Genomic DNA, 15,561 nt, shown 5'->3' with positions numbered 1-15,561 from the left:
ATCTTCTGTATGATGTATTCATTAGGAAATTTTGTGATTTTACTATAGAATTTAGCAAAGAGATCTTGACTTTATAAATACGTAAAATCATTCCTTAAATTTCTTTAATTTAGAATGAACTTTGAAAATGACCTTCTGTGCTTATGATGCTTTCTTTATTAAGATATATCTATATATACTGAAGAAGCTATAAAACAGTGTAGATTCTTTGGGTATAGCATACTTTGGGTACAGCTGTATGAAGGTAAGTTAGAACTGCAAGTCCAAATGTTGTCTTTAGATAACTGAAAATATAAGAAGCCACAAACTCTTCGATAAATTTTAGAATTTTTGTTTGAGTAACCTTTAATTCTGTTTAATTCTGATTTAATCCCAAGTTATGTTTTTAAAAATGTATAACTTTAAATGTGTCTATATTTGAAAACTTTCATTGGTATAGGCACTTTTGTCTGTTGTGTCATGGGTTTGCAAGACCATCCCCAGTTTTGGTGATTTGCTGGGACTCATAGGACTTTGTTCAGATAGTTATGTTCATAGCTGTGATTTATTAACATTGAAAAAATACAAAGTAAAATCAGCAAAGAAAAAAGGTGCATGGGACAAAGTCTGAAGAAAACCAGGCACAAGCTTCAAAGAGTCCCCTGCCTGTGGGGTAGCACAGGAAATGCTTAATTCCTCTAGTATGGAATTGTGACAAAATGGATGAAGTGTTGTCTACCAGAAAAGCACATTAGAAACTTAGGGTCCACTGCTTTTGTTTGCTGTTTTATTGGGCTGGTCACATAGGCACCCTTTTCCTGTGTGTACCAAAATTCTGGACTCCCTGAAGGAAAGCAGGTGTTCAGCAGAAACTATATTGTTTGTACAGTTTAGGCACAGTGGACTACTTTTATCAGTTCTGAGAATGGTAGACTCTTCCCAAAATCTATGTTCCCAGGTGCCAGCTAAGGGCCAAGCTTGCAAACAGGTCTTCCTAAGGGTAAACAGTCTCAGGCTTGCTCTGTTTACTCTTTTCTGCAAATGTGTTTTTATATAGATCCAGTATAATGAACTCTGGTTGCCTGGAATTTTTAATTACAAATTTGAACGTGAGTTTATATTTGCCTGTTCCTTAAGTGGTAGAAATAAGGAATGTCACTAAACTGATATGTCATTTTAAGGGAGAGATTTGAGCATTTCGGTGTTAGATATAAAAATCAGCTGTGTTTTGATAAGTTGAAATAAATTTGAAATTCTTTTCTGAAGGGCCTGGGGAGAGTTCTGTAATTTTAGATATGGGTAAAAAATGGAAGCCATTTATTTGCTATGCTGCAGGTCATACATTATTAAGGTTACAGTTTCAGGTAGTCTTTTGTCTGCAGATGATATTGACAACGTATGATGAAGACAGAGAAAATTTTATGTGCTGGATCTGTGGAGAGTGATAAGTTCCTTTTCTTCTAAAAATTGCCATTTTTCCTGTGATAATGAAATTCACCTAAAATATTGAATAATACTTTAACAGCCTTTTTTTGTTCAACCAACGATCCTCATGAGAGACAATATAGTTTGTTAACTCAATAGCCATGCGAAGAGATATGAGTTAGGAAATGCTGATTTCCATGAGTAGTGATAAATGTTGGTATAAAAAGTTCATGTTGGTTTCTCTGGTATGAGAAATTAAGCTAAAGAAATCTATGTTTGCCAAGTGGAAAAAAGAGATTAATTGAAAAACATTTTAAAAATATTTTCTGAAAAGAATTCTTAAGAAGAAAATAAAAAACATTCTAATCTTTCTTTTTGTTGTTCATGACCTTGTGAATAAAGTGAACTAATTATTTGCTACCCATGCATCAGCCTATTTGTGTATAATGTTTTCTGTTTGCCTATTGCTAATGTTTAGTATTTCATGTGATTTACAGTGTTAGCAAATGTTGTGGCTTGCTCCATTTGATTTAATTTAATGGTAAGATTGCTGCTGTATTTTTAAGTTAAAAAGATTTGTATATGTACTGAAATAATTCCCACAATCTATGAATTTTGATTAAAATTGATCTCATTTTGAAATTTGACTATTATCTTTGTGAGGGTATGTAGACATGGTCCTTACCAAGTACCTAGAATAGTAGTTGGCACGTACTAGGTACTCAGTAAATATTCTTTGAATAAATGAACAATAAAAAACTCTTGGTATTGCATAATTTTGATACTAAAAAATTCTTGAAGTTATATTGAAATAATTTATAATAACCTCCTTTTGTTTTAATGACTACTGAATCTAAACTCTTGGTGTCTCTAATTAACCAGCAGGTCATACTTGAGTCAAATCTCATTTGAATTAATTTTAGAATGTATTTACTGTAAAACTGCATTACAACACTTTGTTCCCTTTAATATTTCCAACATCAAATGTAAAAATACCAAAAAGAGATCAGAGAAGTCCACTGTATGTGGAACAAGCTCTATAAGCTAATGTGTTTTTAAGGATGTACGGGAACAGACGAGGGAATGTGCCTCCTAAGGAGTATGGTGGTGATGTCACAGAACAGTCAAACATACGAATTTCATCTGCTGGAAACCAAAGGTATCGTACATAATATAACTTCTGCCCTTCAGTCATTGTACTGTAAAACAGCAACTGCTAAAACAGGCTTGCTGAAAAGTAGAAGGGTATAGTATATTAACACCTCCCTTGTTTAGTGAGAAAGGCATTAAAGAGGATGTAGGGGAAGGGGAGAATTGTGTTAAAACTTTTTGATACTTTACAGCATTCTTTTGAAGAGCAAAATTTAAGTGCGCCAAGGTGTTCTGATTCCCTATCATTATAAAATATATAAATTTGAACTAATGAAAGGAGAAATAAGCATATACTTTAATGGACTAAAAATCAATTTAAAATATTCTGGAGTTATAGAGGTGATGTAACTTGAAATAAATTGAAAATATTCTTGTAATGTGAGTTTTCCTTTCAAAACTTTGTTTTTGGTTTTTAGCGTACTGAGTAGATAACTTTTATGCTTACTTTGTGAAATTAGTGCTCATACATAATTGTGTCATGGTTCAAAAAAGGAAATTATATGTATTTTATATTCATGTTCTCTATAGAAATTTTATCATTTTGGTAGCTTTCTTGTACATAAGGATAAATAGTTTTGAATTTGTAGTGCATAATGAAGATCATATTGTCATGTGTCAGGAGTCTATTTTCTTTGAAGAAAGAAACATAAAAATGCTTGAGATAGAGAATTTGCTATTTGAGTCTAATTAATTAAATTTTCTTTGAGAAAGTTGTCTTTTTTTCGTTGTTCCTGTCTTTCAAAGAAGGAGTTTTTTAGAGATGATCTTCTTTTCCAAATTTGGGTATAGGTATTACCTTGCTCTTCTTTTTTAGAATTCATGTGTACTTCCGTTCATTTTCTTTACTGGGTAACTGTTCTTATGAAAAAGGGTTTTATTGGGAATCTGTAGAGTCAATGAAGCTGGCTGAAGAAAAAGGTCACGTATTTAGAGAGCCTCAGCGGTGGGGTCCCACTATATAAAGAGAGAAAATGCCATGATTTTACCTTAACTTTAAAAATATGTATCTATTATAATGTCCATAGTACTTTGAAAGGCCAACAACTCATACCTACATTTTACCCTAAATTTTTGTTTCCTGAAAATTATTTGGGTTCTAATTCTTTCTGGCTTTTTGTTTTTAGCGGTCGAGACAACGTACCATCAAAACCTGCTAACCGAGAGATCTGTAGCCCTTTTGCAGGGATGCTCTTTGGTATGTACAAACCCTCCAATTGATTAGACTTTTGTGGAGTGTTTTATGAAAGGTGTTTGTGAGAACTCAGCATTGTAATTAATACTGCTTTTACTACTAATAAAAAACATTTCTCTAGTGTTTACTTTGTGCTAGGCACTATGCTAAGCATTTATAAACATTTAACATGTTTTATATAGCTCTATATATAATTTTAAAGCTAAATAACTTATTTAGTGATGAACTTTCTATTGATGATAAATGAAATATTAATTTCAGTAAATTTTTTATTTCATATTTTATTAGCACCTTGTTGTAGTGTGGCTATTTCTTATGTTCTGTTTCATATGTGATAGTTTTTTTTTTCTTCATTCCTTTTCTTAGCTAGCACAGAACTGCCTTGCATTTTAGTTCATTTTCCCTGAACTAAATCTTTTTATCCTTTGATAAACATCCTTTCCCATTTTTTTTCATGTAGTTTCTAGGAAGTGTTTTGTTCAAATCATGACTATAATCCAAATTTTCTATTTATCAGAAATGACGATCATTGCTCAAGATAAGCATGTTGATTTGCTATTTTAACTTGTCACAATTTAATTTCAGAAACAGTGTGAAGAGAGTGTATTTCCTGTGTGTAACTTCAAGTAGAAAAGTGGTCTGTTCTTTGTGTAAAAAAAACTATTAGAAAAAATAACTTGAAATTTGGTTTCAGTGAAGTATATGAAGAAATTGGATAATAGTTCAGATTCATTCAACCTAAAAGCAGTCAGTAATTTAAATTTTTGCTTAGAGATACATAATTGCATGATATTTTTCAGACCTTTCTTTCTTTGAAATGGCTATTATGAGAAAAATGGCATAACACCTAGAATTTTATTCTAGTGTAATATCGTTAAATGAGAATTGACCAATTAAACCTATCAGTACAGAGTAATGACTTCAATCTTATGGTGTATGTTGTTAAACATGGTAAAAGTTTGAGAAATGGCTTTCTATGTTGAGAAACCACTGACAAATAATTTTACCAATAAATAGATTACTCTACCTTGAAATTGAATGGAATGAATTTATCATTAATGCAATCCAGGAATTATAGGTTAGTATTTGATAGTAGTCCTAATGTTTGGAACAAATTATTAAACTAATTTAATAGAAAGGTCATTTAAAGCTCTCTCTTTCAGAGGCCTTATTTTAAACCTAACTAGAGACATGTAGAGTAGCCTTCCCTCTGGGGAGATTGTTCAGCCTTACTGCTACAGAGTGACCTTTCTGGGACTCTTCCCTTAATCCCTTTAGAGGTGCACCAAGAACTCCACTCTGACTGGCTGGAGCTTGAATTTCTTTCCACTTTGTTTAAGGAGGTCTGAGAATTCAGTTTGTGTGTCCTCCATAATTTTTGGCCCAGACAAATGGAATTTCACTCTGCATACACAGGCTAGTGCATAGTAAAGTCTGAAAGAATCCCTTTATGCATTTCTAAAGCCCTTTTTACGCTTTTTTTGAATCTTTGCCCTGAACTTCTAGCTACTTCAGCTCTCCTGAATGTTGATCTTTATCTGCTCAATTTAACATAGTTTCATGACTTTTGTTTGGGGTTTCCCTTCCTATATTCATGGAAATTGCATGCAGGCAGAAACAGGGGTGCCTAAAGGGCTCACTTCATTTATGTACCTTCTCTCAGATATTACAGTTGTGTGCTGTCTGTTGTCCACTGTCTGAAAAATAGTTATTTCATATATTTTGCCTAGTTCAGTTATTTTTTTTAATGGAGGGAGGTTAAATTCTGTGCTTATTACTCCATCATGATCAGAAGCAGAATGACTTTATCTACTTCAATTGTAAAACGTTATTAATCTTAACATAACTTATGTTACTCCTACGGGAGCTCCACTGTTGCTGACATCTATGCTTAATGGACAAACTCAGATGCTGTATGTCCATGGTGGGTGGAAGACTCATATTTCAAGTGGTAAAGAAAGTGCTGATTCAGTTGCATTTTTGATACCCTGTGATTCGTGTAGTGTTCCAGATTATACATATCCAGATTAAGAGGTTATTTTGTGTCATTAACATGTGTAGTAGTAGTAATAATAACAATAATAATAATAATCTCTTGTGGATCCAAAATGTTTGCACAACTGGACTTTGATGTAAGTGATACCAGCATGAGAGGTTTATATATTTTTTTCTATAGACTTGAGGTGTAACCATTGAAGTTTGTTGAGCATGGCGTCATTGTGATTAATACTGTATTTTAAGACAGTTAATTCTTAAGACAGTTAATTTTAAATGTGTTGAATGTATTAGAGTAAGGAGGGAAGGAGTTCTGGAGACTTGTTAAAAGGTTATTGCTGCAATTCAGGTAAAACGTAAAGAGGTCCTATCCAAGGTAGATGGCTATGAGAATAGAGAAGAGGGTCCCCACGTGAAGTAAAGAAGAAAGGATGAACCATCAAAGTTAAAGTGAGGTTTTGATGCTCGATTATTGGGCCATTAACAGAAAACAAAGAGGGACGGTTGCTTTTGGGATGTTCATTTTGGACACACTTATTAAATTTAAGGGGCTTGTGAGATATATTAGGGAAGATATTATCCTGATTATTGGAAAAATGGATATAGAGATTAGAGTATTCTCTTATATAAGAAGGTTTTTGACTAATGTAGAAGTTTGGGAAGAATTAATGTGTCTTGTGTTTGACACATAGTGGATACTCATAAACTATGAAATTAATTGAATAGGGAATGATACAATATGATTTTACCTTCTATATTTGCTGCATATGCAGTAATTACTCTTTGATATAATTTAAAATGGAGATTTTTTTTAAAAATGGGCTTTCCAGTTACATATGTTGCTTAAGAGTTAAGACTGCATTTTTTCTTACCACTTTCTAGGAGGTGAAGATCGAGAACTTATTCAGAGAAGGAAAGAGAAATACAGACAAGAACTATTAGAACAAATGGCTGAACAACAGAAGAACAAGAGACGGTAATGAAAGGTTTGCATTTAAAATGCATTTGTTTAAAATGATATGGTGGTAACTATTACATAGTAAGATAAGGAGACATTTTTCTGTATTTGTAAATCATTCTGTTTCAGTCTCCACATTGTACATCAGCCAGGCTAATAAATACTGAGATCATTAAATTTCTTTGTCAAAAGCAATAAGAGACTATGTATATATCCTATAACAGACCTGTACATATCTTCATTAATTTCTTCAATTCTGGGGGGAAGGTAAATTAGGTTTGTTTATTTATTTATTTAACTGGAAGTACTGGGAATTGAACCAAGGACCTCGTGCATACTAAGCACGCACTCTACCACTGAGCTATGCCCTCCCCTAATTTCTTCAATTTTTAATTTAAGATAGCATGTAATGTTACCTACATGCCCACTGTATTACCCCATATATAGTAACAAATATAAAATGAATATTTTGTCTTTTAGCAATGAAATAGTAAGCACACACATACTTGCTATATAAAAGTAATCGTGATAGATCCACAATACTTATATTGTATACACGTCTCAAAATTTGTAATCTTTCATGTAGAGATACCTGTGAAATACTAAGTCCAGTTTAAAATTAGGGATATGTATCTAGGTTCTAGAGAATTTCATACCTGTCATCTTTTAGTTTTGCTTTTTTTCTTCTATCTTAGAGGAAGCCAGTGTATACTGTCTGATACTACCCATCTCTAACATCATTTGCTTAAAAACTCTTACTGGAAAGTATGGTATTAATTTTTAATTTTTTAACCTTTTTTTTTGTGAACTAAAGATATACATGTACCCTAAAAGAAATTTTTTTCCCCACAAATTAAAGATTTTATTTTATTTCTGTGCTTTATTCTCTGTGAATTGCTTAGGCTTTGAAGTATCCCATGCACACTTATTCTATGTCAGTTTACATGTGAATACTAGTGTACTTTGCACCAAATCAGAAAGTTTAGATTTCAGAATTATTTACTTTATTGTCAGTTAAAGGAATTGTTTGTTTTTGGAGATGTTATCGCATGGACTTTGTAAGTTTGTTTCAGTAATGATTATGATTTTGATAGTGTTTGTTACAACTTTTTAATGCATTAAACTTTAATTTTGTTTAGAGAAAAAGATTTGGACCTCAGAGTTGCAGCTTCTGGAGCACAAGACCCTGAGAAATCGGTAAGGGTTCTTGTCTCCTTTTAATTAATCTTTCATTCAAATAAGCCTCAAATGTAGTGGCAGGTAGAGACAAAAGATATTGGGGAAAATGTAAGAGTGGACCAATCTGAACAGTAATAAACTAAATTCAATTCTCATAAAACAGTAAGTCCTAACTCTCACTTGTTTATTTCTCTAAGATAACTTTTCCTTTTTCATGTGTGCGTTTTTAAGTTTTCTTATAAATTAGTTGTTTTCCATTTTGTTTACAGGCACTATTCCATGGGAAAGTTATTTTGGTTTAATTTATAATATATGTTAATATTTTCCTTGATTGTATCTTGACCATTTTTCTTATGCTAGAGGGATTTCCAAAGGAACTGAAATCTAATTCTGGTCTTTAAGCATTTTATTAATTTTCATTTAATGTAAATCTAGAAGTAATAATTTATTTTTACTTTAATTTTTCAATTCTCATAATTGGAATGAATTACACACATCACTGCAGTTAAGTAAGGAGGAGGTAATAATTTATTACTCTTCTTGAAAGATACTTTTTTTTAGTTGGATGTGTAGAATTTATTTGGTAAGGCGAGTTTTTGTTTCATCTTTAATGATAAAGGAACTTTAATTTTATTAAAATTTTCATTAAAAAGTTCATTCTTAAGAAGAATACAGCAGCTTAAATTTATTCAGCTGTAGGCAACTTTTTTCATACTTTTTCTTATGCTATATATATATATCCTGTGAATTATCCATTTTAAAAAGTTTAATATTCTACTAGCATCGCTCCCAGTGTGCTTTTTGACTACTCATAGAATAAAACTTTTAGATTTTAGAAATCATTCCTGGGAAATTAAACATGCTGGGAAAAAAGGATTAAATTCCAAAGCTGAATATATTTTCCCCTATCAGTAAATACCTTTGAAATAGTTCTGACCATCAAAAATTTCCTTTTAAAGTTTTGAACTTTTTAATGTAATTTAGTGGCATGTTAAACCTTGCATTTATAGTTACCTTAATGTTTGATGGATCTTCTTATTTATATTTGAATGAAACAACCTTTAGATTGTCAAGTTGCTTTATGAGAATAAATAAATAAAAATATTAGATATAATAGTTGATTACTTTTGGGCTTGCTTTTGATTCACAAACCTTAGAGAAGGACGCATAAATGATGTTCTGGAGCAGGGGTTAGCAAACTGTAGCCTGTGGCCAAATCCTGTTGCTGCCTGTTTTTATAAATAAAGTTGTATTGCAGCACACTGTTGCTCATTTGCTTACATGTTATTTTGGGCTACTTTAGTAGTTATGAAGAGACCACATGGCCTGCAAGGCCTGATATATTTACTAGCTGGCTCTTCACAGAAAGCATTTGCTGACTCCGTTCTAGAGAATATTTTGGTGTTGGAATACTTTGATGGCAATTGGGTAGTGAAGCAGCATACTGTTGGAGTATAATAGAGTTTTATATTTGGAATTAATACCTGGCTCTTGTCTTTGCTTGATTATTTATTAATGGTGGGCCCTTAGGTGATTTATCTACTTTTAGGGAGCCTCAGTTATCATTTTTATAAAATAAGAATTGGATCTTTGAAATCTTTTATAGCTGTAAAATTGTTATTCTATGTCTAACTTAAGTGCCTTCTGGCAGTTTGGGATGGAGGGTCTTTTGAGGTCCCTTCTACCTTTAAATTTATGGTCATGTGTAACAAACAGATTTTTTTCTTTATTTTAGCCTGATAGACTAAAGCAGTTTAGTGTGGCACCAAGACACTTTGAAGAGACGATACCACCTGAAAGACCCAGAGTAGCTTTCCAGACACCTCTCCCTCCTTTATCTGCCCCATCTGTCCCACCCATCCCATCAGTTTACTCCATCCCATCTCAAAATGAAGATTTGCACAATGGACTCAGCAGCACCCTTGGTGAAATGGTGCCTCCCAGGTGCTTGTTTAAAATGTTTTGTGTTTGGGAATTAGGTAAGGTATCGGATTTATGCTTTATATTTGGAAGGATTTGCTGAAGCAGATAAATGTTATCCTTCAGAGATTTTTGTACAATTAACGGCTTTTGTCAAATAATTTCCATTGAAATTTATTTTCATTGTTGATCTTTTCTTCGTTATAAAAACAAGGTAAATCTTACAACATTCTTTTATCGTTTAAAGATGCTTCAGTATTTTAAAAATGAAAAAGTACATTTAGTATTTAGCTTTAGATTATGTTTTAAAATAATCTATTTTTAATATCTTTTTACATATAAAAGCTGTACATTTTTAATTTTGTCATTTCCACTTGGCAAACATTGACTGCTTCCTTCAGTTAATGGAGAAAAAGTTTCTAATGTGACTTTATATATATTACTTAATTTTAGTTTCTGTTTCCTTCAACTCTTTCGCTGATTACTTACAGGCTATGCAACTCAAATACTGGAAATAATGCGTTGAGGTCATAAAACCTATAATTTAGGTATTAGGGTAAAGATTTGATTTCCATAGGTAAACGGCATTGTGCTATACTGGACTAAACATAAAGAAAATCCTGTTAACATTGATGTTTTCTGGGCCGTACTTTCTTTTCTTAGTAGGATTTTAGCTTATTTTTTTGCTTACTATTAATGTATTAATTGTAGGAATGTATTTAATTAGGTGTTTTTCCTTTTTTAACATTCAGATATTTTCTGGGTTATGCATTCTCTCAGTAGGACTTGGTCTTTTATTTACTGCTAATGAATTGTAGAACCATGTTTACTGTATTTATTAGACATTTGTTTCATCTAATGGCTTCCTGACTCAAAAGACTAGGCGGGTTTGAAATTACAGAGTATAGTATGATGGTCTCAGCATTGATTTAAGGATTAAAATGGTTGGCTTCACTGCCTGGATTTTGGGCAAACCACACTTTTATTGAACTTCAATTTTCTCATTTGTAGAAGTGGAATATATATGTATATGTTTTTTAATCTACAGTTACAGGGTTAAATCTTGTATAAATCTCTATAAAAATTTAAGATTTAATGTTATTGACAGTTCCTTTTTATAGTAATTTTTCAACTGCTTTGTTGATATATCTATGGAGTGAGGATAGTAAGGTTGGACATATTGAATGATCAGTAAATGTGAAAAATATTAACGACTGAAGAGAACTTTAATGCCTTTGCAGCTCTTCAGAATTATTTTGCAGCATTTAACAAGGGAGAACCTAAGATACACTCAAGAGTGAAAACATTCTGTGATGCCTCCTGTCTCATCCTGTTCATTTAAAGGAATTTGCCTTTTCCATTCTAACTATTGGAAAATATTGCCTTGGTGGAAGTAGAGATACCTTCCTAATTATTAATGAAGTGCTGATACAGAGGTTTTCAGACGTGTAACTTAATGAAATGCTGAAAGTAATGTCAAAAATTTACTGTTGATATTTAAGTAGTTTCTTCTTCACATTATAGTTTACTTCCTTTGAAAGAACACTACATTTTTAGTTTAAAACATACACCTTTTCCCCAGTCAAATGGAATCATTTGTAATCCCATTTTGTACCTCTTTTGCTTTTTTTCCTGTGCTGTCCTTCTCCCTGTGACTAACTCCCTTTAGCTTCCTTATGCTTTCCTCTTCTCCCTCCATGATCTATGTGCTCCTGCTCCACGTTCCTGTAGCACCCTGTGTCTACTTGTATTGTTTCATCTAATATACTCTGCTGTGATGTCTCTTTATTTCTGTATTATTCTTGAGGGATAGGGACCACGTTTGTTCAATACTGGCAGATAGTGACTAATTAGATATTCATTGAATATTATCCAAAGTTTTGTCTTATGTAAGTGTGCTGTACCTTAAATCCTGAAATTTTACCTTTTTTGCCTTTTGAGTCATAATTTTTTATAAGAGGTTAAAGCAACATGATGGCTTTTCCTAAAGCAGCAATTAGATTTTCAGTAAGACTTTTGCAAAATAATAATATCTTGATTTAAAAAAAATTTGCAATGAATTATGAGAAGAATTTCCCAATTTTCTTTTTATATAGGATTGCACCTTTGCCTCCACCTCCACTACTACCACCTTTGCCTACCAACTATCGAACTCCTTATGATGATGCATACTATTTTTATGGGGCCAGGAATACTTTGGATCCTAGTCTTGCTTACTGTAAGTTATCTATGGGGTAAACATTAATTTCCAGTGGTTCAGTTAGGAAAATTGGTTTTTGTGCGAGCAAAAATACATGAATGAGAAAAAGCACAGCTTTACTTAATTCAAATATTACATATTTATTGATTTCATAAATGTCCTATTTTTAAACTCACTTATGTTTTATAGTTATTTCCTTTTTATCTAGATATAAGAAATAACTATTTTTATGGGGTTTTGTGTTTGGTTTGGTTTGGTTTTTTTGCATTATTTTTTGCTAACTCCTCACTCAGAAGGGAATGTGGATTTTTTTCCTTAGGTAACATTTTCCTTTAGGGATAGAGTGTTATTAAGTGGGTACTCTGAAATGTATTTGTTTTCTTTTAAGATGGTTCAGGAATGATGGGAATGCAGCCTGCAGCTTATGTTAGCGCTCCTGTCAACCACCAGCCAGCGCCGCCTGTTGTGTAAGTTGTTAGTTAAAACTATAATTTCTTTCAAGATAAATTTATCTTCCATAGAACCTCTATTGTTCAGTGCAGTTTTTTCTTCAGAACAGATATAACTTATTTTAATTTCCAATTATTGCATAACCAGTATGTTCAGAGTATTTTAAGTCAGATGTACTAGCAGAATATGAATTAAAATAAAATTTGTTAGCTATAGTAATATCAGATTAAATGGATTTTTCAGTCATAAAGGTTTGTTTGAGACCAACATCCCTTTATAAAGCACAGAGGTTCACTTTAGCAGGATATGTAACAAAAAAATTTATACATGTAAAAACATGATTTCAAAATACCTAAAGCAGAAATTTGAAGAACTGCTGGTAAAAGTTGACAAATACAGAATCCTAATGGAGACTTTATTGCTTCTTTTTGTAAGTGTTAAAGCAGAAAATAATCAGTAAAGTTGTAGAAGAATTTACTTACCATAATTAACAAGCTGTTTTAATGGAAATGTATGAAATGCACCTCAGATTTTGTGAATATATATATATATATATATATATGTTTTTGCTAATCTCACAAGAATATTGATAAAACCACACATGCTAGTCCTTAAAGGAAGTCTCAGCAAATTTCAGTGGACTCAAATCCTTTGGACCATCTAAGGTAGAAATCAACTTTTAAAATAACAAACTCTCCATATATTGGAAATCAGAAAATAAGGAACAAATTAGAAAATATATAAAAAGGGAAGAAAATTTAAATAGTTATTAGGCATCTAAAAAGTAAGAAAAAGAACAGCAAAATAAACCCAAAGAAGCAAGTAAAGAAACAATAAAGAACAGAAATTAATGAAATAAAAATATGTAATACAGAGGATCAACAGAGTCTAAAGTAGGCTCTTTGAAAAGACTAATGAAATAGATAATAATTCTCTACTGATGTTGATCAAGGGACCAAAAAAAATGAGCTAGGGGTATAAATTAGAAATATTGGGAATGAAAAATTGTCACTATAGTTGTAGTTAACCTTAAAGAGACAATAAAAAACAATTTTATGCTAATGAATTTGGAAATTTAAGTGAAGAAAGATTGCTACTAAAATTTAACTAAAAACTGGCAAAAATATAGAAAACATGAATAGTATCAGAATTATTTAAAAATTTTTGAGACACAAGTTTCAAATCTTCCCACAAAATAAACTCCAGGTCTAGAAGGACTGGTAGATTATGCTGAGCATTTAGGGGCAGAATTCATCTCACACCAACTAACACGAAATATGGAACCCACAGCTGCTGTCGAGACTGTCATGCTCTGTTTTTGGAGGGAGGAGGTGATTAATTAGACTGATTGATTTATTAATGGAGGTACTGGGGATTGAACCCAGGACCTTGTGCAGTCTGCTGAGCTGTACCCTCCCCCCTGAAACTGTCATGCTCTTGGTACTCAAACCCGACAAGGCCAATGTGAGAATGGGAAGTTATTAGCTTCTTTCACTCGTAGATAAAAGACTCCTAAAACTGAATGTTATAATGTAGAAAAGAATATTTCATCCCAAATTGGAATTACTCTGGAAAGTACGATGACTAAATGTAGTATTTCATATCAGTTAAGAGTGTGGGCTTTGGAGGCTGAGTACCTCAGGTTTTACTAATTAGCCTGTGGCATGTTTCTCAACTTTTATTTTTTGTTTGTTAATTGGGATAATTAATGGTATCAGTTCATAAGGTTATTCTGAGAACTGAATGAATTAAAATATGTAAAGCATCTAGAACCATGTCTAATATATACTAAATGCTAACTGGTTAGTGTTAGATACCAGTATTACCATAAAATCGGTTACCGTAATACACTGTATTAGGTGAATAAAGAAGAAAGTTATATGATTATCTCAATAGATCCAGAGAAAGCATTAATAAAATTCAGTATCCATTAGTGATTGAAAACTTAACAGAATAGGTTAGAGGGTGACCTACTTAATTAACCCGAGAAAGTATAAACATGAAAAACCTATATCATATATTTTACTCAGTGGTGAAATGTTCAAAATACTCTTTTTGAAATTGATAATATGACTATTGTAATTATTATCATCACTTCCTTTTAGGGCTCAATAATTGTACCAAGGTCAAAAATAAGAGAAAAAGGAAGATAGGTACAAAGATTAGAAAATAGGAGAGAAACTCATATTTGCAAAAGAATGTACAGATAAAGTACTAGAATTAATATGAAGTGTTAGCAGAATTAATGAACACAAAATCAATATATAAAAAGCAGTTGCAGGAAATGGCAGTTTCTTAAAAAGTTAAATGTATACTTACCACACAACACTGCAGTTCCAGTCCTAGGCATATACTAGAACATTTTGTAACACTGTGTACAAAAATAAACTCAAAATGGGTGAAAGAGCTAAATGTAAGACCAGAAACCATAAAACTCCTAGAAGAAAACCTAGGCAGAACACTCTTTGACATAACTTGTAGCAAAATTTTTCAGTCAGTCTCCTAAAGCAAAGTACGTAAAAGCAAAAGTAAGTAAGTCGGACCTAATTAAACTCAATGTTTTTGCACAGCAAAGGAAATCATTGACAGAATGAAAAAGACAACCTACTGAATGGGAGAATATATTTGCAAATGAAATGACTGATAAGGGGTTAATGTCCAAAATATGTAAACAGCTCATACAACTCAACATCAAAAACACAAACAGCCTGATTAAAAAATGGGCAGAAGATTTGAACAGACATTTCTCCATCCATGCAAGTGGCCAATAGGCACATGAAAAAAGTACTCAACCTCTCTAATCATCAGGGAAATGCAAATCAAAACCACAGTGAAATATCATCTCACACCTGCCAAGATGGCTATGATCAAAAAGAACATAAATAACAAATGTTGACAAGAATGTAGAGAAAAGAGAACCTGTATACACTGTTGTTGGAAATGCAAATTGGTGTAATCACTGTGGAAAACAGTATGGAGTTTTCTCAAAAAATTAAAAATAGGACTACCATATGATCCAGCAGTTCCATTCCTGGGTATATATCCAAAAAAAAGCAAAACCACTAATTTGGAAAGATACATACACCCCAGTATTCATAGCAGCATAATTTA

The 15,561-nt window shown here is 32.2% G+C and overlaps 1 protein-coding gene and 1 long non-coding RNA gene across 23 annotated transcripts in view; one reads left to right on the top strand and one right to left on the bottom strand.

Moving 5' to 3' along the window:
* The window catches only part of CSPP1 (centrosome and spindle pole associated protein 1), a 110,942-nt gene that overhangs the window by 52,497 nt on the left and 42,884 nt on the right, over nucleotides 1-15,561 (top strand). For 17 of the 22 annotated variants that reach the window (XM_072951857.1, XM_072951856.1, XM_072951853.1 and 14 more), the window contains 7 exons: nucleotides 2,465-2,563; nucleotides 3,681-3,751; nucleotides 6,626-6,719; nucleotides 7,841-7,898; nucleotides 9,616-9,824; nucleotides 11,897-12,018; nucleotides 12,389-12,467. In XM_072951857.1, the coding sequence (XP_072807958.1) occupies nucleotides 2,465-2,563; nucleotides 3,681-3,751; nucleotides 6,626-6,719; nucleotides 7,841-7,898; nucleotides 9,616-9,824; nucleotides 11,897-12,018; nucleotides 12,389-12,467 (732 nt within the window). The remainder of the gene's footprint in view (nucleotides 1-2,464; nucleotides 2,564-3,680; nucleotides 3,752-6,625; nucleotides 6,720-7,840; nucleotides 7,899-9,615; nucleotides 9,825-11,896; nucleotides 12,019-12,388; nucleotides 12,468-15,561) is intronic. The other 5 variants (XM_072951865.1, XM_072951870.1, XM_072951859.1 and 2 more) reach the window with 2 other exon arrangements.
* Nucleotides 1-15,561, bottom strand: part of LOC140690252 (uncharacterized) — a 57,763-nt gene that overhangs the window by 24,356 nt on the left and 17,846 nt on the right. The window lies entirely within an intron of this gene.

This window comes from Vicugna pacos, chromosome 29 (assembly GCF_048564905.1).
Source record: "Vicugna pacos chromosome 29, VicPac4, whole genome shotgun sequence".
In the NCBI taxonomy this organism is placed as follows: domain Eukaryota; kingdom Metazoa; phylum Chordata; class Mammalia; order Artiodactyla; family Camelidae; genus Vicugna; species Vicugna pacos.
Note: the sequence above shows the minus strand (reverse complement) of the source record. Positions and strands in the feature narration are given on the sequence as shown.